Below are 27,218 nucleotides of genomic sequence, written 5' to 3' on the forward strand. Positions count from 1 at the left end.
TCAGGTGGAACAATGGGGGTAAATTTTTAATGTAATCATTTCGTTTTGCCAGAGGGACTGTTTCAAGAAGTTGCTTTTAGTTTTAGGTGTTCTGGCCATAACAGGGGATGATTCAGAGGAGCGGGGATCTTGAATTCATGAGGATATATTTTTTTTTTCCACTCGGAACGACTTTTGTTGAATACTTCGTGGGATTGAACTGCTGTTTGTAGATGTGGAAACTGTCGGGAGAGAAACTCAGGGGTTGGAATGGTCCATTGAAAAAATCTGCATGGCGTCGATAAAGCTTCCCAGCCTCGAGCGTCATTCAATTACGCAAAATTAAATTTCGATCGTATAAAATTGCATTAAAATAGTTTTCACTTCGCAGCACTCTGGAAATTTAATTTGTGGTTCAAACATTTTTTTTTATTCAATTTTTCAGTTTATGACCGCTATTTTACAGACGAATATCTTTACTATTTAATTTATTCGGTTAATTTGAATTTATTCAAGAATTTTTAGTCAGAGAAATTTATAAAATATGAGTCACTTCAACAGATAGTAATTCTGTCGCGCAACGGCAATTCAGGAATTTTTACGAGGAAATCTGAGAGCTCTAGTGTCGAGAACAATTTATTAGAGAATAATGGCATTAATAAATTAATCCTTAGAATAGCATCAGAGTTTATGGACAGAAACACTTTTCGATAAGAAAGGCAGGATACACTCCTGCTGGGAGAAGCAATTAAATTTTTATGAGCCATTTGCTAGTACGTCTCAGTGAAGTGACATTGAATTTGATTGATGACAAAAGATTGCTGAAATTGACAATTTCCATGAAAATGCAAAGGAGTCGCCATGGCATAAATATAAAAAAATAAGTTTTCAATTTATCTCCACTATAATAATAGCTATAAAAAATTATTGACACTTATCGTTACACCCAGATTACACGCGAATAAATAATAATAAATAATTGCCGCGTATACGACAAGTAATAGAGTAATAATTCCGAATTGTTGGCGAATGCAGCACTTGGGAGCAATGAGATAAGATTTGAAAGACTAGGCGAGATAAAAAAAATGCCAAGACTGGAGGAAATACATGCTGGAGAAGAGCGTTGAGTACAGAGGAGGAAAGGGGATTTACCGTAATCTGCATGAAATTACGAAATTACACAATTAGTCGTGGGCATTAACGCAGCAGAGAGTAAAGCTCGTGGTATCCAACTGCACCAGACACTTCTGCTACATCTAGCCCCAAGTACCAACACAAAGTACTGGTAAATCTGACTTTCCAAGTTCTCGTGTAACATTATGCACTTACCGTGTTCATACTGTTGTACGTAAATAAGTGAATTCTGGAATGAGATGGGTATGGAGGAGGTGTACATAGTTTGAAATGATGTCTAGTGACTCCGAGAGTCAGTGGAGGGACATCAGGCAAAATCCCACTTCATGCCTTGCTGTTGTATTGTCAACCATGTGAAATTCATTACTCACCAGTCGTGTGTACCATTGCTTGTGCCTGTCTCACGTTGTCGGAGGGGCGGCTTAATCATCGGAAATTACATTAGAGATACTCTGTACAAACGTCAACCATACGTGGTTACAACTATTGAAATTAGATGCGTCGGAAAATTACTGGCAATGGAGATTTCAGAATTATTAGATCCGATTTACTGTGTCATTGACCCATTTTTAAACTTCTTTTTTCTTCTGCTTTTTTATTCCTCTTCTCTGTCGTCGGCAAGTGACAATAAGCTAAATTTTTTATGCTATGAAATTGTTATGGAGGTAGTTGGTTTCTATTGGAGCGTTGCGTATGAAAAAAAATTTAATGGACAATCCTAAAGCTCTTTCCAGAAAATTCTATTCATGTTTTAGGGAATTCTAGCGGATATGGTGGATATTTTATTTCAATGGGAAAAGTATTCGGGGGAAAACCGACACTTGGAAGTATTTGGATTGAGTCGATTTTCCTCCGGATCGATGTTTTTTTGAATTGGGAAAAAAATTCTTGGTGTTTCAAATATTAAATTCGAAGGACATTTTTATGTTAGAGGTGAAATTTTCCTCTATGAACATCTTTTATGAATCAATTTGGTTTCAGCTGTCCATTGAAATGATTTTAAACGGAATCGTTTGATCTCTTTATTGACCCTTTGAAACTGCATCCTAATTTTCCGCTCCATTCACGTAAATGGGATTTATTCGGGGATTTCAGGGTCATTTATTCTATTAATTGAATCATTAATTCTCATGACTTAATATAAGAGAATAAACGGAGCACCATGCAGCAATTACGAAACAGTCACAAATAACACCAAACAACATGCGTCATTGATCACATTCTAAGTGGCATTACTCATCCCTTCAAATGTATATGAATATCTTTCTCTTTCAACTTGCAAATGAAATTTTTGAAAAATTCGAATTTTTCAATTCCAGTGAATACCTGCTCGATTGTCATGCTCTCCTGATACTTTTATGAAAATTTTTAATTTTTCAGTTTCAATGAATACCTCCTCCCCCGGAATGTTCCCCAGATACTTTTTCGAAAATAGCGAATTTTCAAATTTCAGTGAATACCTCCTCGATTTTCATGTTCCCCTGATACCTTTTTGAAAATTTTGAATTTCCATATTTCAGTGAATACCTTCTTGATTCTCACGTTCTCCCGATAGTTTTATTAAAATTTTCAATTTTTCAGTTTCAATGAATACCTCCTCCCTCGGAATGTTCTTCAGATACTTTTTTGAAAATTTTGAATTTTTACAATTTCAGTGAATACCTCCTCGATTTTCATGTTCCCCTGATACCTTTTTGAAAATTTTGAATTTCCATATTTCAGTGAATACCTTCTTGATTCTCACGTTCTCTCGATAGTTTTATTAAAATTTTCAATTTTTCAGTTTCAATGAATACCCCCTCCCTCGGAATGTTCTTCAGATACTTTTTTGAAAATTTTGAATTTTTACAATTTCAGTGAATACCTCCGCGAGGAGGTTCTCACTTTCATGTTCTCCTGATACTTTTCCGAAAATTATGAATTTGCACATTTTGGTGATTTTCCTCCTCGATTTTCATGGTCTCCTGATACTTTTTTGGAAAGTTTGAATTGCGTGTGGCGCCCTCCCTCTCTTGGGGTGCAGTACTACGATGCCGCTGGGGTCACTCAAACCTCCAGAACTCAGCGGCACTGTGCATTTGGAAGAAATATAATTTTTTTAATCATCTGAAATGTCAGAAATTCATAAAGAACTGCGGCATGCACCCGAGGAAAATCCAGAAAACCAGAAGGTGAGGCAGATTACTTCCTCCGTATCAAGCCTTCCTGAAAAAATTAATTTTTGACAAGTAAAATTATTGCCATATCGAGAGAAGGAGATGAGACATCATCAATAATTACAAAACAAAAGGATTAAAATTGAGAGTTATTTTATTTTTTAGATTGATGAGATATCTTCTAGAATCCTGGAGTCACGATTTGAATGTCCAATCTGTCTCTCCTGCATGAGGGATCCAATCCTGACGTCCTGTGGTCACAGGTTCTGTTCAAAGTGCCTCCACAAATGGCTCGAGTGAGTACTCATCGTGAAATACCTGTGGCCTATTGTCTTTTCACGCCTGATGACTCATATATTTTAATTACAGAGAAAAGAGCAACAGTTGTCCCGTGGACTCGACCCCTTTGAAGCCAGAGAACGGAGATTTGTTTCTCGATCGTTACACGAAAAGGGAAATATCACAGTACAAAACAAAGTGTCCTTATCATCAATTCGGCTGTGATGTGGAGTTGAGCCCCATTGATATGGATAGTCACATCAATGATTGCGAATTTAAAAAAAATGCCTCGCGCGATGACAAGATTTATTGTGATTTCAAATATGTTGGATGTACCGAGGCTTTTGAGGAGAGAGAGGACCTCCAGAGGCATTTGGAGGTAAACCACAATATTCATTTAATGATGATGGGAAAAACAATGGAACAAATGATCATAAGTCAGTCTGAAGTAAATAAAAATGCTCGAGATTCAAAACTGTGGGATCCACCGCCGAAAAATAACAGAGAGCAGTTGCAAACTGAAAAAAGTCAATCGAATGTCGAACAATTGTTGAAAGATCTTTACGAGAGAATTGTCGTACTGGAGCAGCAGAATCGAGAGCAATCGATAATAATTTCCAACCAGAAGACGACGATAATGTCAATCCAAAATTCCCTGACGCATTTTGGAGATGAATCCCTGAGGAATTGCAATGGCATTTACATTTGGCGAATAGATGGTTTCACCCAAAAAATCACTGAGATGATGGCAGAGTCGATGATGCTGTACAGTGACGAGTTCTACACCCACAAAAATGGTTATAAAGTCTGTGGAAGGATGAACATATCGAAGAAGAATATTGACTTTCTCTCGATTGTTCTGCACCTGGTGCCATCGGAGAATGATGACGCCCTGGATTGGCCTTTTATTGGTGTTATATCGTTTATCCTGGTGCACCCTGAGGACTCTGACAAATCCATCAGGGAGAGGACTTACTCGGTACCGAATTTGGAGGCTTTCAAAAGACCTGGAGCTGAGCGAAATCGACGGAGCTTTGGTTACACTGAATTTATTTCTCTCGATGAACTACCCAATTTCACAAGGAATGATCGACTCATTTTTAGGATTGAGGTCAAAGCCTCTGATAGATTCGAAAGCTCGCATCTGAATGAACAGGAGAATTGCCTTGGTTGAATTGTTGGAAGGTGTTGCGAGGGAATTATTTCCTCCCAAATTTCAAATTCCAATAGAAATAAATAAGAGTAAGATCGCATTTATTGAATTGTTAATGTTAAATTTGTATTATTAGATATTTATGAATTTGCACATTCCATGAGAATCATGACTCCATCCATTTTATTATGAGATTATGTAGACAACTGAAAATGACAATTATCATAATTCAACATTTATGAATGATCTGTATTTTTTTATTTTTCCATTTATGGAAATAATAAACATCGTTGTAGCATTGCACTGCATTGTTCTACTTCCTTCGCCTCATTACCTAATTAATTATCATTTGTAGAAGGTTATGTGATTCGTATCGTGTGAATGTCTGGTTGTTTCTTGAGTATGTCGAGAATAATTGCAATTTCTCTCGACTATGCGAATTTGACTCACAAAATCTCACGTGTTCTCATTTCCTGACTTCGAACAGGTACCGTTACTTGAATAAATTCTAATCGAGATAGCATTCTCACTGGTAAGAATAATCTTTCAGTGATTGACTCGCCTATCATCTTATTTTCCCTTTGCATTTTAATATTTCCACTTCTATTACGATCAACTCACGTGGATGTCACTCATAATAATAAACGTTTATTGATCATTAATAAATCAAAACAATTTCTTTAGAACATTCGGCAGTAAAAATTCGCAAGTGACAATGGATGTGAACCTGACGAAATTGACTTTTATATTCATGGCATCATCTGTAGGATTTGTGGGATTTTTAATGCACGCAATTGACGACTACATGCCTTTATTAATTCGAAAAACCTTCAGATACGGAAAATTCGCAGAGAAAAAAGATCACATGCTCGTAAATCGTCTAGAACTCCCAAAAAGGTGAAATATATTTGAAATAGTTGAATATTCTCGTCGAAACCGATATTGTTAATAATTTCTTTTTCATTTAGATGGTTCTCCCACTTTTACCTATTTGCAGCCCCAGCAGCTTCAATTTCTCTCATTATTGTTGTAAATAGATATTTCTTCAGTGGACAATTGCCAAAGATTGTTCGCTGGCTCCTGAATTTCCAATTAGGCTCCTCTAGAAAATCCTTAGGTAATTTAAAATATTCATATCGGGTGGAATTGATCTTTCGATATCCATAGAATTCGTTCACAGTTCCAGCAGAAAAATGTTTCACTGCGATATTCCTAATTACGATTCAGTGCTGGAAGAGATTGTATGAAACAACTCGTGTGAGTGTCTTCAGTAATGCAAAAATCAATATCAGTCATTATATTGTTGGATATATTCATTATATCGGCACTCTGACGTGCATCCTCGGAGAATCCGAAGGATTTATCAACGGTGAGTGACAGAAGCCCAATCATAAACGAAAATAATTAATCTATTTAATTTTATTTTGCAGCCTCGCAAATCAGTTTCCACTGGAGCAATTTGACATATCTTGATTATTCCTGTGCCTTTGGTTTCTTGTCTGCCTCATACCTACAACTTCTCTCCAATTACATTCTTTCGAATTTGAGAAAAGATGGAAAAGGTGCGGTTGTCACCAAGTCCTATAAAATACCGAGGGGAGGACTCTTTAATTACGTAACAGGTGCATTACAATTCACCGAAATAACGATGTACTTCATGCTGACTATTATTCTGTGGAGAAGTTCAACGTACCATTATGTTTTTTTGTGGGTGGTTATAAATCAGGTACACTGTTTACGATTTAACGAGCTTGTCAATAACATTTTTGTTCATCTCAATATTCTATTTAATTTTCAGATACAAACAGCCGTTGATTCTGACAGATGGTATCGAATTTATTTCAAAGATTATCCGGAGAATCGTAAAATATGCATTCCTTTCATATTTTGAGAACAATTTATTACTGGATGGATTGATTAACTCATCGAAGAAATCGGTGGAAAAGAACATGTATTTCGATTTACACAAATTTTGATCCTAATAATAATAATCATCCATCCATATTTATAATTGAGGATCAACTATGATATTTTCTTACAGTACGAATATTATGAATTTTTGTAACAGCCACGGCGATTTCCAATTACTTGAAGAGAAGACTGAAAGTAAAATTAGTTGTGTCACATTTTGATAAATAATAATTTAAAGATATAATTTTTTTACATTTATTTGTGAATTGTCTACCTGTACGGATATCCCTGAGCCTTGTTCCTAAATATTGACAGAAGGAGACTGAAAAATACTGCGAGTAAGCCAGCACCAATGACAGCGAAAATTCGACGTTTTTTCACATCACCCTTTCGCGATGCTGCTTCCGTCATTAAAATCATTCCTAGTACCACTGCACCATCTGATTAGTAAATTGTTAAAGAACATTTTGTGAATCTTACGAAATATCCGATAGACCTCGGTAATGTTCGTCGGATAAAAAGGATACTCAGGACCATCACGATGTACGTCTCAAGAACAAATTGTCCCTGTGAAGAGCCATGGATGTAAGCCACATTTCCATTGGGGGATTTGTGGATGAATGGAGGTCCTCGGATGTGATTCCACATTTGGCCTGACACCATCGTCAACGTGAAGAACTGATAATTGAATAATCATTAATTTTTATCATTGAACAATTTAGTTCACTGGGTTTTAGGATATTTACCAACGCTCCAAATCCCCACATTGTTTTATTATAAATAAAGTCGAGATTATTCCTCCTCAAATACAAGAATCCTCCGACTAGAACCAACAGCATGATGAGAGCAACTGTTCCAGAGTAATTTGGAGGCCTGAATACACGAATTTGAATGTCAGTTCGCTCAGATATCCATTTGACCATCGCCTCAGCTCCGAACCCGAGCCTCTGGATGTCCATGGTGTCCGCTGCTTTGGGTTTTCCTTTCGGAGGGAAGTGCATGTACACTGGAGCTGTAGTGAGTCTCAACTAACAAAGTAAACATACATTTTTCTCACTTAAATATTTACTTGACGCAGGGAGAATGTGTCTTACCATCTGAAAAACGTCTGATCCTTCATCAAAATCAACAACAGCGAAGAATAATTTATTTGAGAACGACGGAGAGTACCGGAATGAATTGGCTACTATCGCAAATTCTTCGTTAGCATGACTGAAAAATAAACGAGGGAATATTCAAGAATATTTGAGATCTCGTTGGTCAACAATTAATAAGATTGACAGGACTAGCTGATATTACCTGCAGATTTGACACTGTCTCTGTGGTGCTAGTGCAGTGAACATAACGATGACAGAATAATTTCGTGGTGGGGCCTTAACGTATTCCTTAAACTTAGCACCATTGAACTTAAGCACTGGTCTTTTCATTGCCATGTCGGTCAATTGTTGCACCCGCTCAGCCAGTGGCAAATTCTGGCTCTGAAAAAACGTTCAATTAATTATTCACATCACAACACGACTTCCTGAAATTTTTACTGGAGAAGATCTGGAGCAAAGTCAAACACCTTTTACTTTTTCATCTCCAATAAAATATATGAAATAAAAGAGTTCAGTATTATTGTCTCATGTGCCTTCGCGATCTTCAGGATTGCATTATTTCCTAATTATATAAAGTTTTTTCAAATTAATGTAAACATGGTGTATAGGTTATCTGTCGAACACTCACAGCTTTGGTTCTGTATTGTGACCTCACTCCCAGGAAACACAAGAACAGGACGAGCATCCAGGTGCTCAGGATCCACCTCATTTTTTTAATTTATAAATTCCACAATTGTTGGAGAATTTGGAATAATATATAACCGGCAGACTTGTGAACACGCAGGCACTGATAGCTGTATTGAAACGTCACAAGTTACGTGGCATGTTGAGAATCGCTCTCCAATAGTTTTCCATCAATTTTTCAAAGCAATGGAAGGGTCTGGAGAAATGATGGAACAGTACTGCAGAAGGCCTTGGGATTGGCCCGTCTCATTAAGAGAGGGGATTCCCTTTGAATTAGCCAATGAGGTACGATATTTTCAGTAACGAATTGAAATTCAAGAGAACCACGGGTAATATGGATTATTATTATTCAAATTGGAGTAATAACAATTAACAATCTCGAATATCCTTCTCATATCATAGGATTATTATCTGAACTAATAAGTGCCTTATTCAAAATAATTTAATTATTATCGAATGAAATTATCAATAATCACTGGATAAATCCATCCGAAAATGTATGCAAAATAATTATCCACTCTTATTATAAGTAATTATTCAGTTACTAATTTTTTTTTTTAATAAATAATTCTTGTGGATTAATTGACATGTCGCAAAGAAATTTTTTTCTTTGGATTTATATACTCTGCAATTTCTCTCTAGCGAATGAATATTCTGCAGAAATAATTTATTGTTTAGTTATGCAGGGATGATGAGTAATGTTATGTAATTCGATATTATCCCCGAAATGGGGCGAGCTCTTTAATTTTAACCTGCGCTTTAACGGTCTTTTTAAACCGGCTGAAGGCCAGACAGGGGTGGGACCAAAAGGTAGACCGTTGAACAGCTGAAATCCTGTGGAATCCTCTCCTCGTATTGCTTTTCCTTTTGCTTTTACCCGCGCATTACTTCACCGGTTGTCACGTCGAGAAGACCCGCGCGGATCCGCGGCTCCAGTTTATTTATCCCCATCCCATTGAATTCCCTATTAATTATTTATTTAATTCCTTCATTTATCCTGTGTTACTCCGATTATTTGTTTGTACCTTTTTTCTCGGGATTTCGTTTTATCAGGACAAAAATCAGACAAGATGTCATTTTCCAAAGCCAAAATTCAGAGATTCAACGAACTCACAAGTAAGTTCTGCAATTTATTTATTTTATCACATAAACAATAAAAAAAGGCTATGGTATATTCTTTCAATTAAAATAAAAATAATTAACAATTTTTTTCATTTATGTGACACTGATAGAATGAGTGGATTTTTAGAAAATATCTCCGAAAATAAGAGAGGCACTGAAATTTTTTTGGGACCTTTTTTGGAAAGAAAATTGAGGGCTATAAAAAAGGTTATTACAAAAATAGCGATATCTCCTTCGGTTCTGAAGATATTTACCAAAAAATAGAAATGGGCCAGTCAATCTGATTTTTTTCATGAGATCGTTGTAGGATTAGTTCTGATTAGAATAACAATCGGAGTAATGAGAAAAATTGGGTAATATCAGACAGAAAATCCGTTATTGCATGGGAGCGGGTCGCAAACGTTAGGGACGAGGGGGTCGGAGAATTTAATGGAGCACCTGGCAATTGTATATGAAAAGCCACGAGGCACAACGTCCCCTCGGGTCTCCAGCTGCTTTTTACGCTTCCCTTTTTTATTCTTCCCCTATGAGTCTTACAATGCAACATACATACTGGGGTGTGAAATGCGTTTCTCGAGTCATACGTTGCACAATTTGTACAACAGGAAAAACGCAAAACCCAAAATAAACCGGAGCTCCAACAAAATGAATACACCAACAAAAAATCTGACAAAACAATTTATTCGGCACAATTATGTATATATTATTATTTATTTCATGTTTATGTACAGATTGGGTTTGATTTCGATTGATATTATAACTTACCTTTCAGGCGAGGCACCACCTCCTGGGTCTTACGACCCAAAATTCGAGTCGAATGGCAAGGGATTCGCTGTTGAAAAATCTGCACGGTTCAATGATAATCGAAGTATTGCAAGTAGTGCTGATTGCAATTCAGTTTCGAGTAAGGGAGTCGCTCCCCTAGTTTCCCCGAAATTTCGCACTGTAAGAATCAACGACATTTCATTATTTCGTTATCTATATCCTCCAACTAATTGCAGGATTTAATTCAATTGTAATTTCAAAATATGACTATGTTCTAGCCGCAATTGTTAAAAAAAAGAATACCCAGGGCAGTGCCAAGTAGCTGTCCAAAAGCAAAAACGAAGCTCGTTCTCAATCCCAAAGAATCTAAATACGACACCAGAGATGAGCTGGCTGATCTCAAGGTGGAGTGTGCGAATAAAGATAAAACAATACGAGATCATGAGAAATGTATCGAGGATATGAAGATTGAAATGAAAAGACTGGAGAAATCACTGCATGAAGTTGAGGAAAAGCAGAAGAACGTGGAGGAGCAGCATAAACAGGATTTAGAATCTATGGTATAATTATTTATTTATTTATTTTAAGGCTCGGGTGGATTATCTAGAAAAGATCATTTACTCCGAAATTCGGATTCCTAATTATTTTGGCAATTAATAGTTTTTTTCAATAATTGTTAGCTAGCGTTCTAGCGGTTGTCAACAAATAGGCCGCTAGCTAACAATTATCGGAAAAAACGATTAATTGACGAAGTAATTAGATGTCCCAATTTTGGAGTAAATTATCTTTTCCAGACAGTCCATCCGGGCCTTAAGTGGGATTGTCCATTATTTTCTCTATTTTCTCACGATTGTTTATGTCATTTGCAGGCAAATCTTCAGCAAGACGTGTTGAACTCTCAAGATGAAAAATACAACGCTGAATTAATTTTCGTGAGAACTCAATTATTAGAAGTACTTGAAGCGAAACCAAAAGAGCATGCAGCTTGCAAAGAAGCGGAGAAAGCCCTGAAATCTCAGGTGACGGATTTGTCGATGAAATTTCAGGCCCTCAAAACGGAATTGAACGAGGAAAGGGAGAAATCAAAAGCGTTCGACGAATTATATCAGAAGTTTCAGAGATTAGAGAGGGGAATTGAAGCCAGAGAGCGTGAATTTATAGAACAACTTAATGAAATCGAAATTAATAAGGAAATTATTGTGGCTGAACTGACAGATACTATCATGGAAAACGAGAAGAAGCTGATCGAAGCTCGTGAGGAGGTGCGCATATGATGATGATTAATTATTTATTTATTTTCATAATTTATATGGTAAATTGAAAAAAAAATACGCGTGACTAGTAATTTTTGCCTATTATTTTTTTTATCGTTTATTTACGTTTGAAAAATTCTAACGATGGATCAATTGATTGATTGATTAATTAATTATGAAAAAAAAAATGGATTTTGCAGGTGAAACAAATGAGGATGACGACGACTGGTTTAACCGAGGATCTTAGAACTGCCGGAAGGAATAACGAGTTCCTCCAACTGGAATGTGAACGTCTTCGAGGGGAATCTGAATTATTAACGAATATTCAAACAACTTTGGAAGAAACTCTGGAAGTTCGTCAACAAGCCATTTTAAATCTCCAGTCCCAGATGTCATCTCTCCAGTGTGAAATGGATGAGCTCAAAGCGGAGAACGAAAAAATCATATCGGACTCTCATCAACAGATCTCCGATCTCATGTCGAATCACGACACTGAGATCACGGATTTGTCCTCAAAATTCCTGTGTAAGAAGCACCGATTCGAGGCTGAGAAGGAGGCGGATATGAAAAAGCTCCATGAATTAGAACGTAAAAATCAGGAGTTGTTAATTAAAAATCATGCCCTTATCGACGAGATCAGTGAGGTCCAAAGGAAATACGAAGATTTAAAAATATCTTTCCGGGAAATCGAGAATGAATTGGACAATGAGCGAGAGTTCTCGGATATTTTGGAAGGAAATCATCAAGAGGAGATGCGAAAGCTGAAGGAGCAAATGGAATCGATCGTGAATTCCCAGCAGGAGGAGGAGAAATCAAAAAATAATTCCAGGAATTCCGAAGAGCCTTCAGAGGAACAATTACTCCAGGAGAAGCTCCGGGAGCGTGAGGACAAGATAGTCAGCTTGACGACAGCCCTAGAGGACTTGAAAGTGGCAACTGCCACCCAAGAGAGCTTCAGCCAGAGTCTCCAGGAGGAGTTGGATCGTGCAGAGGGTGAACTTGCTAATAAAAAAAAAGAGCTGAAGAATCTTAAGGAACAAATTCGCGAGGAGACAGCTGAGATGGTGACGAGAAGACGTCGCTTCGACGTCGTGATGGCTGAGAATCAGGCGACTGTTGCTGCCCTGTCCCAGAGGCTCGCTGAGAGTACAGATGAGCTCGAGAGAGTCCAGGAGCAATTGAAATCCTCCGAAGAGCTGATAACCGAGCAACGGGACCTTCTCAACAATATGAGGAACAGCTCGAAATCCGTCAACGAGCAGTTGCTCTCGTTGATCGAAAAGGTCAACATCAAGAGGCTCGACGAGCTGGAGGAGTCCAATCTGCTGGAGATCGAGACCCTGAAGAATCTGTTTGAGTCGAAAATCGAGGAGTTGAAGAACGTGTCGCAGAGTGAACTGATGATTCTTCAGGATGAATGTAAGAAGAAGGAGAGTAAGAATGCAGAGTTGAGGAGAGAGATTGAGAAGATGATGGAGAAGATCTCGTCTATTCAAAATTCGTTGTTGTCTCTTGAGGAACAGAATGATGCGCACTGCATTGAAATTTCAGAGCTACAGTTGTCGAAGGCTAAAGTTGAACAACAGCTGCAGCGACAGATTAAGGAGTCCCAGGCTGTTGAATTTTCTTTGGAGAGCCAAGTTGAGAAGTACAGGGACATGGTAAAGGCTGCTGAGGATCGTGCTGATGAATTGGCGCAGATTGTCCAAGTGATGAAGTCGAATCAGACGAAGTATGAGGGCCTTCAGAGGACTATTGAGGAGCAGAAGTTGTTATTGGAGGAGGAAATTAAAATGAGAACGATCGCGGAGGAGAAATCTAGGGAGTTGAAGGATTCATGCGAGAGATTGAGGAAGGATTACCAGGAAATTGTGGATAAGTACACCGAGGTCATTGGCCAGTCGAGTCACAAGCAGAGGATGAAGCAGATCAATCATCTTAAGGATAGAATTGGCAGTTTAGAGAAGGAACTGGAGGAGAAGAAAAATGTTGTGGAGCAACAAGGCAGGACTATTGATAGATTACAGGCGGACGAGAGGAGGCGGACTTTTACGAAGGGAAAAGAGAATTTTGGTGCCATTTCTAAGAGTCCTTTTGGCACTCCTGTGTCATCGCCTCTTAAACCGTTGACTCCTCTGCGAGAACGAAACGAATGATTTATTTTTTATTTTTTTCTTTTTCTATGAAATTGTGAGTTATTGGATTTAAAAGACAGTTGTATAAGTTTTATTACACATGAAGGAATTTAAGTGAGAAAATTTATTGACGTTCTATCGAGTTCTAATTTTCAAGGAACGCTCGGTTTTTCTATCAATTTTTTTCATGTGTGATCTTTAGAAATTATTGAACGTTTTAACGTTTTGAATTGATACTTTGAATTTTTTGTTGACCGAGAAGAGGAGGAAACGTCAAAGATTTGTTACAGGTTTCACGAAAAAACATATGAAATTAATTTATAATACCATTTTATTTTGAAATACAACAATTACTTTTAAAAAATGAATGTAGAATAATTATAGAATTGAATAACAAAGTTATTCAGTCTCCACTCCTTTCTCTGGAATTGTCTCCATTTCTGCAAAAAAACGTAAAATTGATTAGGGAAATTTTAAAATGGATTCTGTTGAAAAAAAACTTTGACATACAGATGCATCGCCTCCAACAACGCAACCCCGGACAGCAATCAGAAGTGGACCGACACTGCAATCGAACAGATTCCATTAAAAAAATAATACAATATAATGGAAATGTCTGTCAGTAAAAATATTAATATGCAACTTACGTGAAGGTTGGATGTTAAACACCCTTCGACAGTGACAGTCGAAATCAGAACCACGAGCAACATCAAAATAGAAAGATTAAGATACTTCATGATGCACAGATTTAAATACCAGTGGTGAATGACAAAAATGCTCGTCTTTATATACGAGAGCAAAGCCTTCCACCTTTCCTTAAAGTTGATTCTCTCATAATTTATTATTCCTTATGTAAATATTTCGAATGCTCATGATCCAGTATTTTTCCTTCTCCTTGGTGTTGTGCATCGGAGGAGAATGAATGTCTTATCAACATTGGTCGAGCATCATGTTTTGCATTCTTAATATTTTTGTTGACAATGAGTCTAGTTTCGACCAGAAAGAATTTGCAAAGAACAATAAATCATAAAACCATTTGTATTTATATCTCTTTTCATATTTATTTGAATACTTTTATCGGATGGCAATTTTCCACGTTCCTCGTAAATGAATCAAAATCGAATATGAATTACATAAAAACCGGAAGAGTAGCATTAAGATCGATAAACCATTTTGAAGATATCAGCTCATCTGTGCCATGTTTCCATAATTAGTGGTGTTTGTGCTTGTGGTGGTCGTGATGATCGTGATGATCATGTCCGTATTTTCCGCCATTGTGATATTTTCCACCATGACGATCTGGAACTGGATCTGGTGATCGCTGCACTCGGGAGGACATCACGCCTTCAGCTGGAATAAAAAAAAATGCAAAATGGACATGTGATGAGATTGTATTACATGAAAAAGAAAATACATAAACTGTACATACATGCGTTGAGTGTAAAATGGGTAAATTTAGAGTATTTAATGGATTAATGGTAATTAATCAATTAAAGCATTACCTGGTTCTTCCACTTGTTGTCCGAGAGGAGATGCCAGTGCTCCAACAAGGACGACAGCTATTATGACAACTAGTAATTTCGACATTTTATCAATAATTAGTCCAAGAGTACTCTTGATGGAAAATGGTGGAACTGATGCAGTTGGAGATTTCTTATGGCTCTTTTATACTCGTTGTCTAGGAATCAGTGCTTCCCCGCCCTGTCCACGGGTATCGTGTGTCCAGTTTTTGCGTCGCAATCTGATTTTCCTTCAAATTTGAATTTGATTAACAATTTTTATCTGGCTCTTGCGATCATCGCAATAATGAACTCAGGAATATTTTAAGATTCCTCAATTGATTCCGGTTTCGATGGGAATAGCGATCACTATCAGGAACGAGAGTAATTCAACATTTTTTAAATTAAATCCTGAAATTAGAATTGAAATTAGGGGAGAATAAAATCGACAGGATGAATTATTAATCGGAGAATTAATTAATTAATGCTGCGCATTACCCTATCATTTTGTTAAGTGAATTAATTACGGTAATGTGTCAATGTAGGACTGGAGATCTCCAATAATATTCAATAATTTAATGAGACAGGAAAAACTAGAAGTGCTTGTAATGATTATGGTAATTAATACTTTTAATGTAAAGGAAAATTATAGGTAAGAGGAAAATTGAGGCCATTTCATTGCCTGTCATTTATTACCAATTATCCTCATCGAGAAAAAAACTTAATTATCATTTATGAAACTTATTTATTTTATAATTATAATGTACGCTAAATGTAAATTACAAAAGAGACGTATGATATTTTATTGAAGAGACTAATTTAATTAGGCTTCAACTTTTCTATTTCTCTTCTATTTAATTTTTGAGAATTTTTTTTCTTGGAATCAACCCCCATAAATGGGTTAACTCCACAATTCAAAACGATAAAAAAATTAATCCAACACAGCCAAATAATATCCAGATGGCAGCAGCTGTCATACTCGAAAAAAAAAATAGAAAAGATGGAGGTAGTAGATTGTTCACGTGTTAAAGTACAAATATCAGTTTTGAGATACTGCAAGTCATACATTCCCGAATGTGCATTTCAAATTTGTTAATCGTAATAATCGAATTAATTGATGACAGTGTAAAACCTGTGCTGGTGCTGTTCAGTCTAACCACGAGTGACGACTCACGACAAAAAAAAACACTAATAAATAAATGCAAATTATTTTAATAGTTTAAATAAAATGGAGTACATAGCATCATTGCCCAGGCTCCTCTTTTCGGATGAGTGCCTTAAGGAGTATTTTACCAATTTCAATTTCTTACACGGTAAATTTAATTCACATAATTTATTTATGGGTAAAGGAATATCATCCTAACAATATAATACATATAATACATGAGGTCCACCCCTCACAACTTTTGACCCGCGAAAACTGGAAGTCCTGGCTCAATTCAAAAATATTGAAAACGAATTTTCTCTGCCTTGACAGTGATATAAATGAATGATTACAGCTCAATGTTTCAAAGCAACCCTCAGCAAAGGACTTGGCCTTGGGATAATCGCTGGATCTTTCATGGGTAATTATTCTGATGGGTAACAAAATATTAAATTTATTAACAAAACGGCGTTTTTTCAGTGAAAGTGCCTCAAGTCATCAAGATTTTCAATAACAAAAGCAGTGAGGGAATTAACTTTGCTAGTGTTCTATTAGATTTATTTGCCATTACTGCGATGATATCGTATAGTTTCGTCAGCGGTTTTCCATTCAGGTAATTATTACATATACTACATGTTAATGTGAATTTTTCATGTATTTCATTCAATAATTTTTTTATTTTTTCATTTCAGTGCCTGGGGTGATGGTGTATTCTTGGGGATTCAAACTCTCGCTATAGCTATACTCGTTCTGCATTATCGAGGGGACACAGCAAAAGCAATTGCATTTCTCGTTGCGTACTTATCAATCATTATCGCAGTGATTACCGGATTAACGCCATTAAACGTTTTATGGGGAGCTCAATCACTTACGATTCCTATTGTTCTGATAAGCAAGGTAAGCCATGGAATTTTTTTTACTACACCAATTCAATGAGATTTACCAGAGAATTAATAATTCATTCGAATTTTCTTATACATTTCCCAGATTTAATTCTCGATGTAATTTTTTTTTTGTCACAGCTGTTTCAAGCTCATACGAATTACAAAAATGGTAGCACTGGGCAGCTATCGGCGGTGACAATGTTCATGCTTTTATTCGGCTCAATGGCAAGGATTTTCACATCAATTCAGGAGACTGGTGATACGAATATGATCATCATGTACATTTGCTCTACCTCTGCAAATGCTATCATCGTTGGTCAGTTACTTTACTATTGGAACGTTGGAGCTGAGAATAAAAAGAAAACGAAAAAAATTAAATAAGCACTCATTCACTTGTAAGTTTTTTTTCTATTTTATTTTCACTTTTTAACGGTGGCTTCCACTTCCACACATAGTTCGATGGTATCTATATAATGGATTTGTTTCTCAGATTTTAATTTTATAAATAAAATCTTCAAACGAATTTATAAAACCCAAGAGAAAAAAATTAATCAGAAAATTCGGGAGGTTTAAAGAGTGGGAATTTCCAGTTGAAAAATTCCAGTAGTATGTCTATACCTCACATTTATCGAGTAAAGATTTACCTCATGTTTTCCCAGTTCTACACGTCATTTAATATTCATCAAGATGAGGAAAATCGATTTGTTCTGCGCCTTTTTTCCTCATTAGTACTGATTAGGAATACCTCACTATTTCTGGCTTTAATAAAAACAATTTCTAGTTTTCGAACTCTTTTTTCTTTTCCTTGCCCATTCAATTTATGACACTTTCAGCATCATTAAATACACGAATTGAATTACCATGATTTTAATTTTATTTATCATTCATCATTCATGTCTTCCCCTCCCATTTCGTTAATGAAATGTTTGTTGTTGGAGTTCTGAATAAAATTGAAAACTCGAGGCACTTTGCACCACTGCTCCTCCCAAAGAGGATTGACTAAAGTAGAGGCTCAGTTCTGGGGGTTTTTTTATAAATATTTTTATAAATGGAAAAAAATTTGCTCATATACCCTTCCCTATATATTGGATCCCAATATTGGATCCCAATATTTAGGGAATATATAATCCCAATATATATTATATCCCAAGCACCCCCCCTCACCGCACTGTTCAGCTATAAATCTCCCATTCCACCTTAGTGGCATCTGGAATATGGGGTGCAACTACTTGTCAGTTGGGGTCACTCAAACCCCCAGATCTGAGCCTCTAGTGTATCCTCTTTGGCTCCTCCACTACTCTCTCCTCGGTGCGCATGCGTGTGATATAAACAAATGCGCAAATTTATGCGCAATGGTAAACTCCAGTTCCTCCTGAAGTTCTCAACCATCAACGCGCCTCGAGGTTTCATCACCTCAATCGCGTATAAAGAAGTACAAATTGAACAATAAAAAAGTCCAATCAAATAATTGAAGACGGAAAAAATAATAGCCGAGGTGAGTACTCTGACTAGTGATTGATTTCGCAGGAAATACTTTAGACGGATTGAAAAGTGCTCCAAAAATGTGGATATAATTCTCTTCCGGTGGCCATTGTGAGGCATACCATCGCTCCTATAGCATGTCATAAGCGACACACATTTTATGTTATCTTCGATCGTTGTCTCCTGACCGAGTCATTCCATTAATTTGTTTAATCAATAAAATGCAACGCCAGAGGTGTTTGACATATGTGGTATTGATGACCACTCCTCGAGGGAGCTTCATCGAATAATGGATTCATTTATTTATTACTGAACAATAAATACGAAAAAATTTGTTAAAAACGTGAAGGCTGGACGATAGATAATTGAAGGAATACCCGGAGTTTACCGGCTTCTAACCTTGATTACCTCCAGTTGGGGTTTTTATTACTTTTCTTCATTGGTAAATCGAGTATTGAGTTTAAAAAAAAAACCACGATAACATCGACTGGCTCATGGACACTGGCTGACGTCCATTTTATTTCACCAATTTTTTATCAGTTGAATTTTCCATGCAAGGGGAAAGACAACGGGCGAGCTCGAGTGCAAAAAACATTAGTTTTCTTTTCGGTTTTGTGTAGTATTGCAGATTTTAATCTGGGATTATGGATTCAATGGAGCCGCGTCTGGTGGCGCAGGCATTGAATTATCATGGCCAACAACTGCAGAAAGTCTGGGATAATGAGAGAAGTGAGACTGAGCTTGCTATGCTCAGTCTCAAAGATCCAAACTTCGATATTTATCAGCAGCGCCAGAAAACACTCAGGTATTTTGGTCGTTTGTTTATTCAGGCGAACGGTTTTTATCTATTTCAATAGCTGACAGGTGTTTTCACGAAATTTTTATCTATTCTTCAGTTTTGGAGACAGAGGGAAAAGACTTAAACTCCAGCAATTTATTGTGAAGAAAGCTGAAACCCTGTATGACAAGTCCAATTTATCGAAATCTAATGAGTCAGTGAAACAAGAAATCGGTGATGAAGGTGAGTATTTCAATTTTCTTCTCGGGTTGTTCTCGTTCAGGTGTATGTAGTCTATTACTCGTAATTGTTATCGATCGAATGTTATCATGATAGTTTTTATTGCTTCAGAGTTTTATGCCACAATGCCAGGACTCGACTCGTTTGTTACCATGGAGAAAACACAGCGGATAAGAAACTTTTTAGAGGTGCGAGTCAATGAGAAAATTTTAATGAAATTTTGCATTCCTAGAATTTTTTTTTCATGCAATTACAACTCCAAAATGATTTTCCATTTCCAGAGTTTGATTATTGGTGATATTATTTATGCCCAAGTGATGGGTAAAAGTGCAGCCGGGCTACTATTGAAGATTCTCTGCAATTGCAGTGATTGTCCGAGAGTCGTAACAGATTTGGGAGTGAAGGTAAATATCTAATCGATAAATGAATTGAGCTATAAATGAAAATCGTGAGAGTATTTTCATATTGTCGAATTTTCTGTCGTTCAGGCTCTAATATTGAATACAGCGACAGTCCCAGCAGTGGACAAGAAAGGTGTGACAAGAGGCTACATGGCAAATGATCTCGTCTGCGTCGTTGTGAGTGAAGTAAACGTTGAAGCTGAACGTGTGGTGGCTGTTATGAATGTATCCCCACGTGAGGGTCAGACATTCCACCCATCCATGGGTTTAATTCACTCTGACGACCTGCCAGAGGCCTACAAGTAAGTCCCATGAAAAACGATAAAAATATCGCAAGCACTTTTTATCTATTTCTCCACAAATATTACAATTTGTGTGCATTGGTTGATCTACCTATCATAAAAAAAATATATTCATAGAAAAGTTTCGAAAAATTTTTACACTTTCTTTCATAAAAAGGCAGGTATGAAAATGAATTAATTCCATATTATACACATCGACAAATGGTAGATCTAAATCTACACGATCATTTGAATACTAATCGATCATTCAATCAATGACTTTTGAATGACATCTGATAAATTTTTATGAATCCAGGTGCCAGATTATCGGTATAACATAAATGAGTAAAAAATAACGATGACGAATTTGCTTTTAAAAAAAGTCAATAAAAAATCTGATTCGTACCTTTGAACCTGTGGCTGAGCCACGGCTGTGTTTCGCACACATGCACGTACACGTTGTGTTTATCTACGTTTACCATCAATATAACTGTCAAAAGCACCAGGTGGAATATCCAAAAATCCAGTACTCTGTAGAATCTAAATTCATAAAAAAAATCCATGTACGTTTGAGATTGAGTTTCCAGTACGATGATGTGCCACATGAATATTTGGCACTCAATGAATTGCAATGACGGTAGGTATCAAAATGTTGCACAATTGTTTGGTCTCTCGATTGAATGAGCTGATACCAAGATAAATTATTGAATAAATTATGAAATTATCAATCTATTCACTCACAATTACAAGAGACCAAACAGTTAAGCGTTTCAACACCTATTATTATAAATAATTCATCAACAACACCACTTGGTCGTTATTATTAATGCCTCGTTTAAACTTCCAGCATTAAAAGAATGAAATCTTTAATAAAGTTAAATGCGTTATGAGTAGCACAGGGAGGCCCACTAAATGTATGCAATTATTTTTGGTCAACTTGTGGATAAATACTGTACTCAAGCAATTTATTTTGTTGCACCAAAACAAAGTATTCATTAATGCATTAAACCTCTCAAATTTTCCAACAAAATATAATCAACGATAGAAATTGTACGTGCTTTTTGTGTTGAGTTAGAGAATAAGTATCTAATGATACTCATAATGGTATTATAAAAAACGTCCCTAAAGAGTTTGGGAAAGGTGAGAGACGAGTTTATACTGAGGTTTTATCAAATTTATCAATTTAACATTGAATAATTCATATGAAGGGAGAATTTACCTTCTGATGATTTATTTGATAATTAAATGCCGTATTTTCTAATTGCTCTTGGAACCACCGAGCTAAGAGTAATTACTCATTTTGTCAATTTAGGAAAGCAATGGACAACAAGGGGCAAAGTTATGAAACTATTTTGGAGAGTAGTACCGGCTTCAACAATCCCAACAACATTAAGTATCTCTCTGATATGTTGAGTCTTGGTCATGAGCATTTCTCTAATATGGTTGGTCTGAGGTAAATATTATCACTTGAACGATTTGGTTTTTCGAAAATCACTTTTTGATTTCGACTAAAATGAATTCCTATTGAAATTATTGTTCAGAGTCTGCGTAAATTCCCGAAGATTAATTGTTTCTTCTCTTCGAATTATAGAGAAAGATTTCCACCGAATGAATACGCCACAGAGCTGCGTCAAACTCAAGCGAGTAAATGGGCATTCAAGAGTGTAGCTGATGGAATAGATCATTTCAAAGCAGGTCGTCACACAGAGGCATTCCAGTGTCTGAATAAAGCCTTGACAGTGGACCCGAAAAATGTGGAGGGTTTGGTGGCACGAGGTGCCCTTTACGCCAACAGTGGAAGCTTCAATAAAGCAATTGATGATTTCGAAACAGCACTGAAGCTTAATCAAACCCACGCTAATGCCCGCAAATACATGGCTGAGACACTGGTGGCACTGGGTCGAAGTTACGAGGATGAGAAAAAGTACGAGGAGGCCCAAAAGGCTTATGAAAATTGTCTGGCAATAGCTCCATATCACGAGGAGGCTAGGAACTCAATTGAATACATCAAAACTAAAACAATCGGTAATGCTCCACCCCCTCCATCAATAAATCCCATAGATAACTTTAAAACGTTTGATGGTGAAGTTGATGGTGATGGAAAGAAGGACAAGAAAAAACGAAAGAAGGAGAGAAAATCGAGGTCAAAGAAGAGGCAGAGACAGTGGACCTCTAGTTCTAGTTCATCATCGAGTGGATCTTCCAGCTCGTCTAGCTCGGAATCTAGCAGCTCATCATCGTCTGGCACCTCGGGTAGGTCTAATTCAAAATCGCCTAGTCGTAAACGAAAACACAAGAAGGATCACCGGGGCTCGCTGTCACCATTGAGTAAACGTATGGCTCAGTACAATAATCCACCGGCTACTTCGTCAACTAGCTCTCATGATGCACTTGCTTCACAAAATTATGGTGGTAATTCACGTGAAAAAATTGATGATTATGAAGTTCAAGTGAGGAAATTTCTCGAGCAGACTAAGGATGACTCTGATTACGAAGACAAGGTATTTTTTGGTTTTTAATAAAAAAAAATACTCCATTTCATAAATTGCTAGGAGAATTACTCAGTTGTTGATTTATTATCTTTCAGGTTCGTAAATTTTTAGAAGAGACTGCACGTTGGAAGCGTGAACGTGAGAAGGAGAAGAAACACGGTGAAATTGAAAAAATGAAAAAGAAAAAGAAAAAGGATAAGAAGGGTAAGGAAAAGGAGAAGGAGGAGAAAAAATCACGGAAGAAGAAAAAGAAAGAAGAGAGGAAGAAACGTAAGAATAAGGACAAGCTTGAGCGTGACTTGGAGGCCCTCAGAAAATCTTCATTACCCGATCTTGAGCAGTTGGAGTCTAAATTGAGTGCATATTACGCAAAAGTCGAAAAAGAGACTGCGGTATTGAAACGATTCGAGAGGTTAGATATCTTTAATAATATCGAAAAGTAATACTCAATGTGTTCTCGTCTGGTTTTGTGTTCATCTTCTTGCATGATCATACAATGCAGTGGAAATTAATTGTGTATGTCCCAGTATGTGGATTTTTTTCTCGATCATTCATAATTACTCGTCTCTTTCTTTTCTTTTTTTTTAAAAACTTTTTTTAATTTAGGTATGTAGATCTGTATAATGACATGCCTTCCCCCCTTAGTAATTCGGAGAAACTCGCTGAGACTTCTCGCAGAGAGGATGAATTACGAAGAGAGAGAGATGATGCAACAAAAGCTTATCATGAACGTGATACAAGGCCACCCGTCACACAACAACGCAAAGGTGAAATCTCATTTTATTTATTGACATTCAAGGATATACGATCGTCAATCCTAATGTTCCGCTCAAATTTTCAGTTCTCTTTCCAATTATCGAATAATTACAGGAAATTGATAGTGAAATATTTGATGACAGCAATTTTTTATTTTCAAAACTATTTTAAAATAATCAACTGGCCATTCTGCACCACGTCTTATTGTTTAATTGTCGAAACAATAATTATTGTGGAGGATGTTCTTGGGTAATTGATAATAACAAATTGTTTTTTCATTAGATAAATTTTAAGCACTTGGATTATTCCCATTTTTCATTGTAAATTTAAGCTTTTCATTCGTTTTAGGGTCTCAATTCGTATTTATTCACACATTAACTCACTTTTCCACATCACTCAATACCCGAGATTTTCCAATTGAAAAGGAGGATTGAGCGAGAATGCAACATTCTTGGATCGAGTGCAACTATTATCTCTTTATCTTGATCGGAATGAGAAACAGCGAGAGTAACTATTCGTTGTATGGAGAGTACATCACAATTACAAATGAAATTCCACTGCTAAAATTCATGTATTTTAAAATTAATTTTCATTCAAAGATGATCGTACATCCACAAAAAAAATTTGAGGAATCCTCATTATTGTTTATTCCCCATTGTTAATTCGCAGAGGTTCGCAAGCCAGTGAACGATCTCTTCGAGCACGATTCCCAGCTCGTGCACACCGAGACAAAGCTGCCAGCCCTGGACACAGCAGCCTTGAACGCCAAGTGGAAAGCAGCCCAAGCAGCTCGTCAGAAAGAGGCCCATATAGTAGGTAAATGGCAGGATCTTCACCCAGAGAGCAAGAAACGAGGCGAATCAACAGACAGTAACGACATGGAGAAGGAATCCCGTAACTCCCTGGAGAAGGGTTTCAACGTGCGTAAACAGATACATCGAGAGGTCCAGGAGAAACGATCGTCCCAACCAATGTCAGTGCCAGCCCCTCCACCAGCGCAATCAACCACAAAGGATCTTCAAAAACAAGCACCAGTAAAATACCCAACGCCTCAGCCACAAAATAAATTCCAGTCGTACAAAGAGGCTGCAGCCCCACCGCAACCACCTTCACAACCAAAATTCTCGCATTTGGGAAATAAATTCCAACCAATTGGCCAGGCACATCCCCCAGAACCCCCAGGACCACGTCCACCCTCAGCAAAAGCTCACAAAGGGCCTCGAACAGATTCAGATAGTGACGATGACACAAGCAGATCTAGAAGACGTAACTCAAAGGGCCCTGGACCCGTTCGCAAGAGCCGGGACAGACCTTCGAGACGATCAAGAAGTCGATCGAGATCGAGATCTAGCTCCAGTCGCTCCAGATCTCACTCACCACGAAGATCACGATCACGTTCTTACTCAAATCGAAGATCTGGCAGTTACGAGAGAAAATACAGTCGCTCACCTTCTGGAACGTACAGTAGATCACGATCCAGATCTAGATCTCGTTCGTACTCCAGGAGCAGGAGTCGCAGCAGATCCAACGACAGGGGATATTACAGAAAACGTCAATTCAGACCTTACAACAATCGTGGAACTTATTATAAACCACGTTTTCAAGGTTTCAGTAATCAAAATCATCGTGGTGGTGGTACAAATAATTTTCAAAATCGTAATCGTTTTTACAACAACAACCAGCACAACAATCGTTTCGGTAACAATCGCAATCGTGGAAATTTTAATAATAATAGGAACCAGAATAATAGGGGTAATAGGGGTAATCGTGGAAGTGGTAGATTTTTCCACAATAATAAACCTGGATTCCGTGATTTTCGGGATAGGAGGGACTTCAGAGATCGTAGAAGCTCCAGAGATAGGTACAGTGATCGGAGTTATTCACCCGATCCAATGAGAAAAGTCGATGAGGCAAAGGAAAAAATTAATAAAATGCTGGAGGGCAATGGTGATGCTGAGAATCAGTCAGCTCCACCACCCAAGAGGCATGATGGACCATTGAGTGAGGGAGAGGAAAGGGATGATGATGACTACGAGAGATGGGGGAATAATGAGAGCCAAGGGGCTGACAACAAGGTGGGTTAGACACTTCAATCAACCGGCAAATATTTTGTTCAAACATCAATAATTTGTTTATTAAAAATGACGATGATTGCGGGGTCTATTATTTGGTGGTGGCGAAGGAACGGTGGAATGAGTTTAATCAGTGAAAACGGTATGTTGGTAGAGAGCTGAAGGCCAAGCGAGAGGACGGGGACTGGATGGAAAAGATACATTCATCGAGCGTATGAAACAGCGAAGCAAGGATGTATTGGTTAGACGAGAAGCTGCCGCCAAAGTTTGGTAGATTTTTTTTGTTGCAGAGTCATTTTGATTATTATTGAGATTTGAGTTTGAATGCTTATGAGTTTTTTTTCTGAATGAAATTGTGGATTACCCTCGCAATCATCGTTTTTGTATGAAGAAAATTCAAGATTACAATTGTACATTTATTTATCGGACTTGACATCATTTTTTGGCTTTTCAACGAATTGATGGAATAATCTTTCGTTTATTTTGGACATCAATCCAACGGCCTTTCGATTTTTTATCATTAATCTCCTCTATGCATTGTTCAGTTGATGAACAGTAGTTGTGCGAGTAATTTTCACATCATAGTTCAGATGTAGTTAGATTTAAGATAAAGTGTATAAGATTCGATGTAAAACTTGATGAGGAGAAATATATGGAGTAATCTTGAAAATAGCCTGTTGTTTGGAATTATTTATATTTAGAAGAAAATAATATTAATTGCCGATCAACATCGATATTAATCTGTCAAACAGAAATTGAAAATATTCGCGTGGGGATTGCGGAAAATGGAGGGGAGAAGCGCGCAATGTGTTGCGGTGTCCCAAGAGGTGAGTCTCAGTATTGCGACAGCTTCTAACGTGCACCAATGCTTTCCCGCCCCCTAAAAAAATCCAAAAATTATTTCCGCAAGTTCAAGTGTGCAATTGAGTGATAAGTGGCATTGGATACGTCCTTAAAAAAAAAATTCAACCCCCGAAGGTAAGATAAAAAGCACTCATCACTCAAAAATGACAATAGCCGATGATAAATGATCGCGGCAAGTTTATATAAAAGAGTAATTTATTATCCTCTTGAACGGAAATTATGCAAATTATAAATGAAATTGTCAGCGGCAGTATTTGTAATGCAGGTCATTATTCTTGAACGCTGATGGAGACAATTAGAGATCCTTTTGTCTGACTGAACCACTCGTTGTCCGAACAACTTGACCAGAAGTGTGTGGGTGATTTCAAGAGGGAGAGGAAGGTGGACCACCCGCTAACCCCTAATGTTTGTATCCGGTCACCGGGTGGTCACTGCTTCCGACTCCTCGATTCCCTTTTGCTGCTCCCTGCACTTGACTTCTTCCAATTATTCAATTAAACTTTATCTCTCTCTCCTTTCAACTTATCTGTCATCTGTTTTATCAATAGCAATTTTTCATTACCGAGAAATTACGTAAAATTCCAGTTTCCCAGAAATGGTCACATAAATTTTTAATTATTTAAGAAAATAATAAATTAACAGTAATTTTTCCGGCAA

The 27,218-nt window shown here is 37.1% G+C and overlaps 7 protein-coding genes across 13 annotated transcripts; 5 read left to right on the forward strand and 2 right to left on the reverse strand.

The window, feature by feature from the left end:
- Positions 1-3,164: 3,164 nt before the first annotated feature.
- Traf6 (TNF-receptor-associated factor 6) lies at positions 3,165-4,775 on the forward strand. The gene is made up of 3 exons (XM_011305676.1): positions 3,165-3,284; positions 3,435-3,565; positions 3,639-4,775. Exons 1-3 carry the CDS (start codon positions 3,225-3,227, stop codon positions 4,720-4,722), a joined length of 1,275 nt encoding a protein of 424 aa, XP_011303978.1. The 5' UTR covers positions 3,165-3,224; the 3' UTR covers positions 4,723-4,775.
- LOC105267066 (polyprenol reductase) lies at positions 4,765-6,792 on the forward strand. 3 transcript variants are annotated; one of them, XM_011305675.1, is made up of 6 exons: positions 4,765-5,233; positions 5,386-5,598; positions 5,670-5,818; positions 5,882-6,070; positions 6,132-6,427; positions 6,500-6,792. In XM_011305675.1, exons 2-6 carry the CDS (start codon positions 5,417-5,419, stop codon positions 6,590-6,592), a joined length of 909 nt encoding a protein of 302 aa, XP_011303977.1. In that variant the 5' UTR covers positions 4,765-5,233; positions 5,386-5,416; the 3' UTR covers positions 6,593-6,792. The 3 variants fall into 3 exon arrangements, with proteins under 3 accessions (XP_011303977.1, XP_011303975.1, XP_011303976.1); XM_011305674.1 differs by having other exon boundaries at positions 4,834-5,188; XM_011305673.1 differs by having other exon boundaries at positions 4,765-5,598.
- On the reverse strand, positions 6,636-8,543 carry Ostgamma (oligosaccharide transferase gamma subunit). Its single transcript, XM_011305672.1, has 7 exons — positions 8,338-8,543; positions 7,912-8,090; positions 7,707-7,824; positions 7,359-7,640; positions 7,140-7,290; positions 6,887-7,052; positions 6,636-6,801 (listed from the first exon to the last, which is right to left on the reverse strand). Exons 1-7 carry the CDS (start codon positions 8,416-8,418, stop codon positions 6,786-6,788), a joined length of 993 nt encoding a protein of 330 aa, XP_011303974.1. The 5' UTR covers positions 8,419-8,543; the 3' UTR covers positions 6,636-6,785.
- A 759-nt stretch (positions 8,544-9,302) lies between these two features.
- On the forward strand, positions 9,303-14,106 carry LOC105267070 (hyaluronan mediated motility receptor). The gene is made up of 5 exons (XM_011305678.1): positions 9,303-9,509; positions 10,288-10,460; positions 10,559-10,840; positions 11,150-11,542; positions 11,734-14,106. The coding sequence occupies exons 1-5, from the start codon at positions 9,464-9,466 to the stop codon at positions 13,687-13,689; spliced, it is 2,850 nt and encodes a 949-aa protein (XP_011303980.1). The 5' UTR covers positions 9,303-9,463; the 3' UTR covers positions 13,690-14,106.
- A 597-nt stretch (positions 14,107-14,703) lies between these two features.
- On the reverse strand, positions 14,704-15,323 carry LOC105267069 (protein spalt-accessory-like). Its single transcript, XM_011305677.1, has 2 exons — positions 15,171-15,323; positions 14,704-15,018 (listed from the first exon to the last, which is right to left on the reverse strand). Exons 1-2 carry the CDS (start codon positions 15,253-15,255, stop codon positions 14,879-14,881), a joined length of 225 nt encoding a protein of 74 aa, XP_011303979.1. The 5' UTR covers positions 15,256-15,323; the 3' UTR covers positions 14,704-14,878.
- Positions 15,324-16,155: 832 nt separating this feature from the next.
- On the forward strand, positions 16,156-17,727 carry LOC105267071 (mannose-P-dolichol utilization defect 1 protein homolog). Its single transcript, XM_011305679.1, has 5 exons — positions 16,156-16,480; positions 16,667-16,732; positions 16,792-16,924; positions 17,004-17,208; positions 17,334-17,727. The coding sequence occupies exons 1-5, from the start codon at positions 16,396-16,398 to the stop codon at positions 17,574-17,576; spliced, it is 732 nt and encodes a 243-aa protein (XP_011303981.1). The 5' UTR covers positions 16,156-16,395; the 3' UTR covers positions 17,577-17,727.
- An 812-nt stretch (positions 17,728-18,539) lies between these two features.
- Positions 18,540-26,367, forward strand: LOC105267072 (tetratricopeptide repeat protein 14 homolog). Of its 5 annotated transcripts, XM_011305682.1 has the most exons (13): positions 18,540-18,690; positions 19,298-19,482; positions 19,574-19,698; positions 19,807-19,883; positions 19,977-20,099; positions 20,184-20,398; positions 21,690-21,830; positions 21,969-22,402; positions 22,466-22,878; positions 22,965-23,281; positions 23,476-23,636; positions 24,295-25,700; positions 25,852-26,367. In XM_011305682.1, the coding sequence occupies exons 2-13, from the start codon at positions 19,322-19,324 to the stop codon at positions 25,969-25,971; spliced, it is 3,693 nt and encodes a 1,230-aa protein (XP_011303984.1). In that variant the 5' UTR covers positions 18,540-18,690; positions 19,298-19,321; the 3' UTR covers positions 25,972-26,367. The 5 variants fall into 5 exon arrangements, with proteins under 5 accessions (XP_011303984.1, XP_011303982.1, XP_011303983.1 ...); XM_011305680.1 differs by having other exon boundaries at positions 21,969-22,878; XM_011305681.1 differs by having other exon boundaries at positions 21,969-22,878; positions 23,515-23,636.
- Positions 26,368-27,218: the final 851 nt, after the last annotated feature.

This window comes from Fopius arisanus, unplaced genomic scaffold, assembly GCF_000806365.1.
Source record: "Fopius arisanus strain USDA-PBARC FA_bdor unplaced genomic scaffold, ASM80636v1 scaffold00044, whole genome shotgun sequence".
Classification (NCBI taxonomy): domain Eukaryota; kingdom Metazoa; phylum Arthropoda; class Insecta; order Hymenoptera; family Braconidae; genus Fopius; species Fopius arisanus.

What these genes read in the sequence shown, in the direction of transcription:
- Traf6 (XM_011305676.1), top strand. Translation starts at nt 3,225, where the DNA reads ATGTCAGAAATTCATAAAGAACTGCGGCATGCACCCGAGGAAAATCCA. An exon ending in AAAATCCAGAAAACCAGAAG is followed by an intron (nt 3,285 to 3,434) that starts GTGAGGCAGATT and finishes TTTATTTTTTAG; the next exon opens with ATTGATGAGATATCTTCTAG. An exon ending in TGCCTCCACAAATGGCTCGA is followed by an intron (nt 3,566 to 3,638) that starts GTGAGTACTCAT and finishes TTTTAATTACAG; the next exon opens with AGAAAAGAGCAACAGTTGTC.
- LOC105267066 (XM_011305673.1), top strand. Translation starts at nt 5,417, where the DNA reads ATGGATGTGAACCTGACGAAATTGACTTTTATATTCATGGCATCATCT. An exon ending in CTCCTCTAGAAAATCCTTAG is followed by an intron (nt 5,819 to 5,881) that starts GTAATTTAAAAT and finishes ATTCGTTCACAG; the next exon opens with TTCCAGCAGAAAAATGTTTC. An exon ending in ATCCGAAGGATTTATCAACG is followed by an intron (nt 6,071 to 6,131) that starts GTGAGTGACAGA and finishes TTTATTTTGCAG; the next exon opens with CCTCGCAAATCAGTTTCCAC.
- Ostgamma (XM_011305672.1), bottom strand. Translation starts at nt 8,418, where the DNA reads ATGAGGTGGATCCTGAGCACCTGGATGCTCGTCCTGTTCTTGTGTTTC. An exon ending in AGACAGTGTCAAATCTGCAG is followed by an intron (nt 7,825 to 7,911) that starts GTAATATCAGCT and finishes TTTATTTTTCAG; the next exon opens with TCATGCTAACGAAGAATTTG. An exon ending in GATCAGACGTTTTTCAGATG is followed by an intron (nt 7,641 to 7,706) that starts GTAAGACACATT and finishes TTACTTTGTTAG; the next exon opens with TTGAGACTCACTACAGCTCC.
- LOC105267070 (XM_011305678.1), top strand. Translation starts at nt 9,464, where the DNA reads ATGTCATTTTCCAAAGCCAAAATTCAGAGATTCAACGAACTCACAA. An exon ending in AACAGGATTTAGAATCTATG is followed by an intron (nt 10,841 to 11,149) that starts GTATAATTATTT and finishes TGTCATTTGCAG; the next exon opens with GCAAATCTTCAGCAAGACGT. An exon ending in TGATCGAAGCTCGTGAGGAG is followed by an intron (nt 11,543 to 11,733) that starts GTGCGCATATGA and finishes TGGATTTTGCAG; the next exon opens with GTGAAACAAATGAGGATGAC.
- LOC105267069 (XM_011305677.1), bottom strand. Translation starts at nt 15,255, where the DNA reads ATGTCGAAATTACTAGTTGTCATAATAGCTGTCGTCCTTGTTGGAGCA. An exon ending in ACAACAAGTGGAAGAACCAG is followed by an intron (nt 15,019 to 15,170) that starts GTAATGCTTTAA and finishes TTTTTATTCCAG; the next exon opens with CTGAAGGCGTGATGTCCTCC.
- LOC105267071 (XM_011305679.1), top strand. Translation starts at nt 16,396, where the DNA reads ATGGAGTACATAGCATCATTGCCCAGGCTCCTCTTTTCGGATGAGTGC. An exon ending in CAATTTCAATTTCTTACACG is followed by an intron (nt 16,481 to 16,666) that starts GTAAATTTAATT and finishes GAATGATTACAG; the next exon opens with CTCAATGTTTCAAAGCAACC. An exon ending in AATCGCTGGATCTTTCATGG is followed by an intron (nt 16,733 to 16,791) that starts GTAATTATTCTG and finishes GCGTTTTTTCAG; the next exon opens with TGAAAGTGCCTCAAGTCATC.
- LOC105267072 (XM_011305680.1), top strand. Translation starts at nt 19,322, where the DNA reads ATGGATTCAATGGAGCCGCGTCTGGTGGCGCAGGCATTGAATTATCAT. An exon ending in GGATAAGAAACTTTTTAGAG is followed by an intron (nt 19,884 to 19,976) that starts GTGCGAGTCAAT and finishes TTCCATTTCCAG; the next exon opens with AGTTTGATTATTGGTGATAT. An exon ending in TAACAGATTTGGGAGTGAAG is followed by an intron (nt 20,100 to 20,183) that starts GTAAATATCTAA and finishes TCTGTCGTTCAG; the next exon opens with GCTCTAATATTGAATACAGC.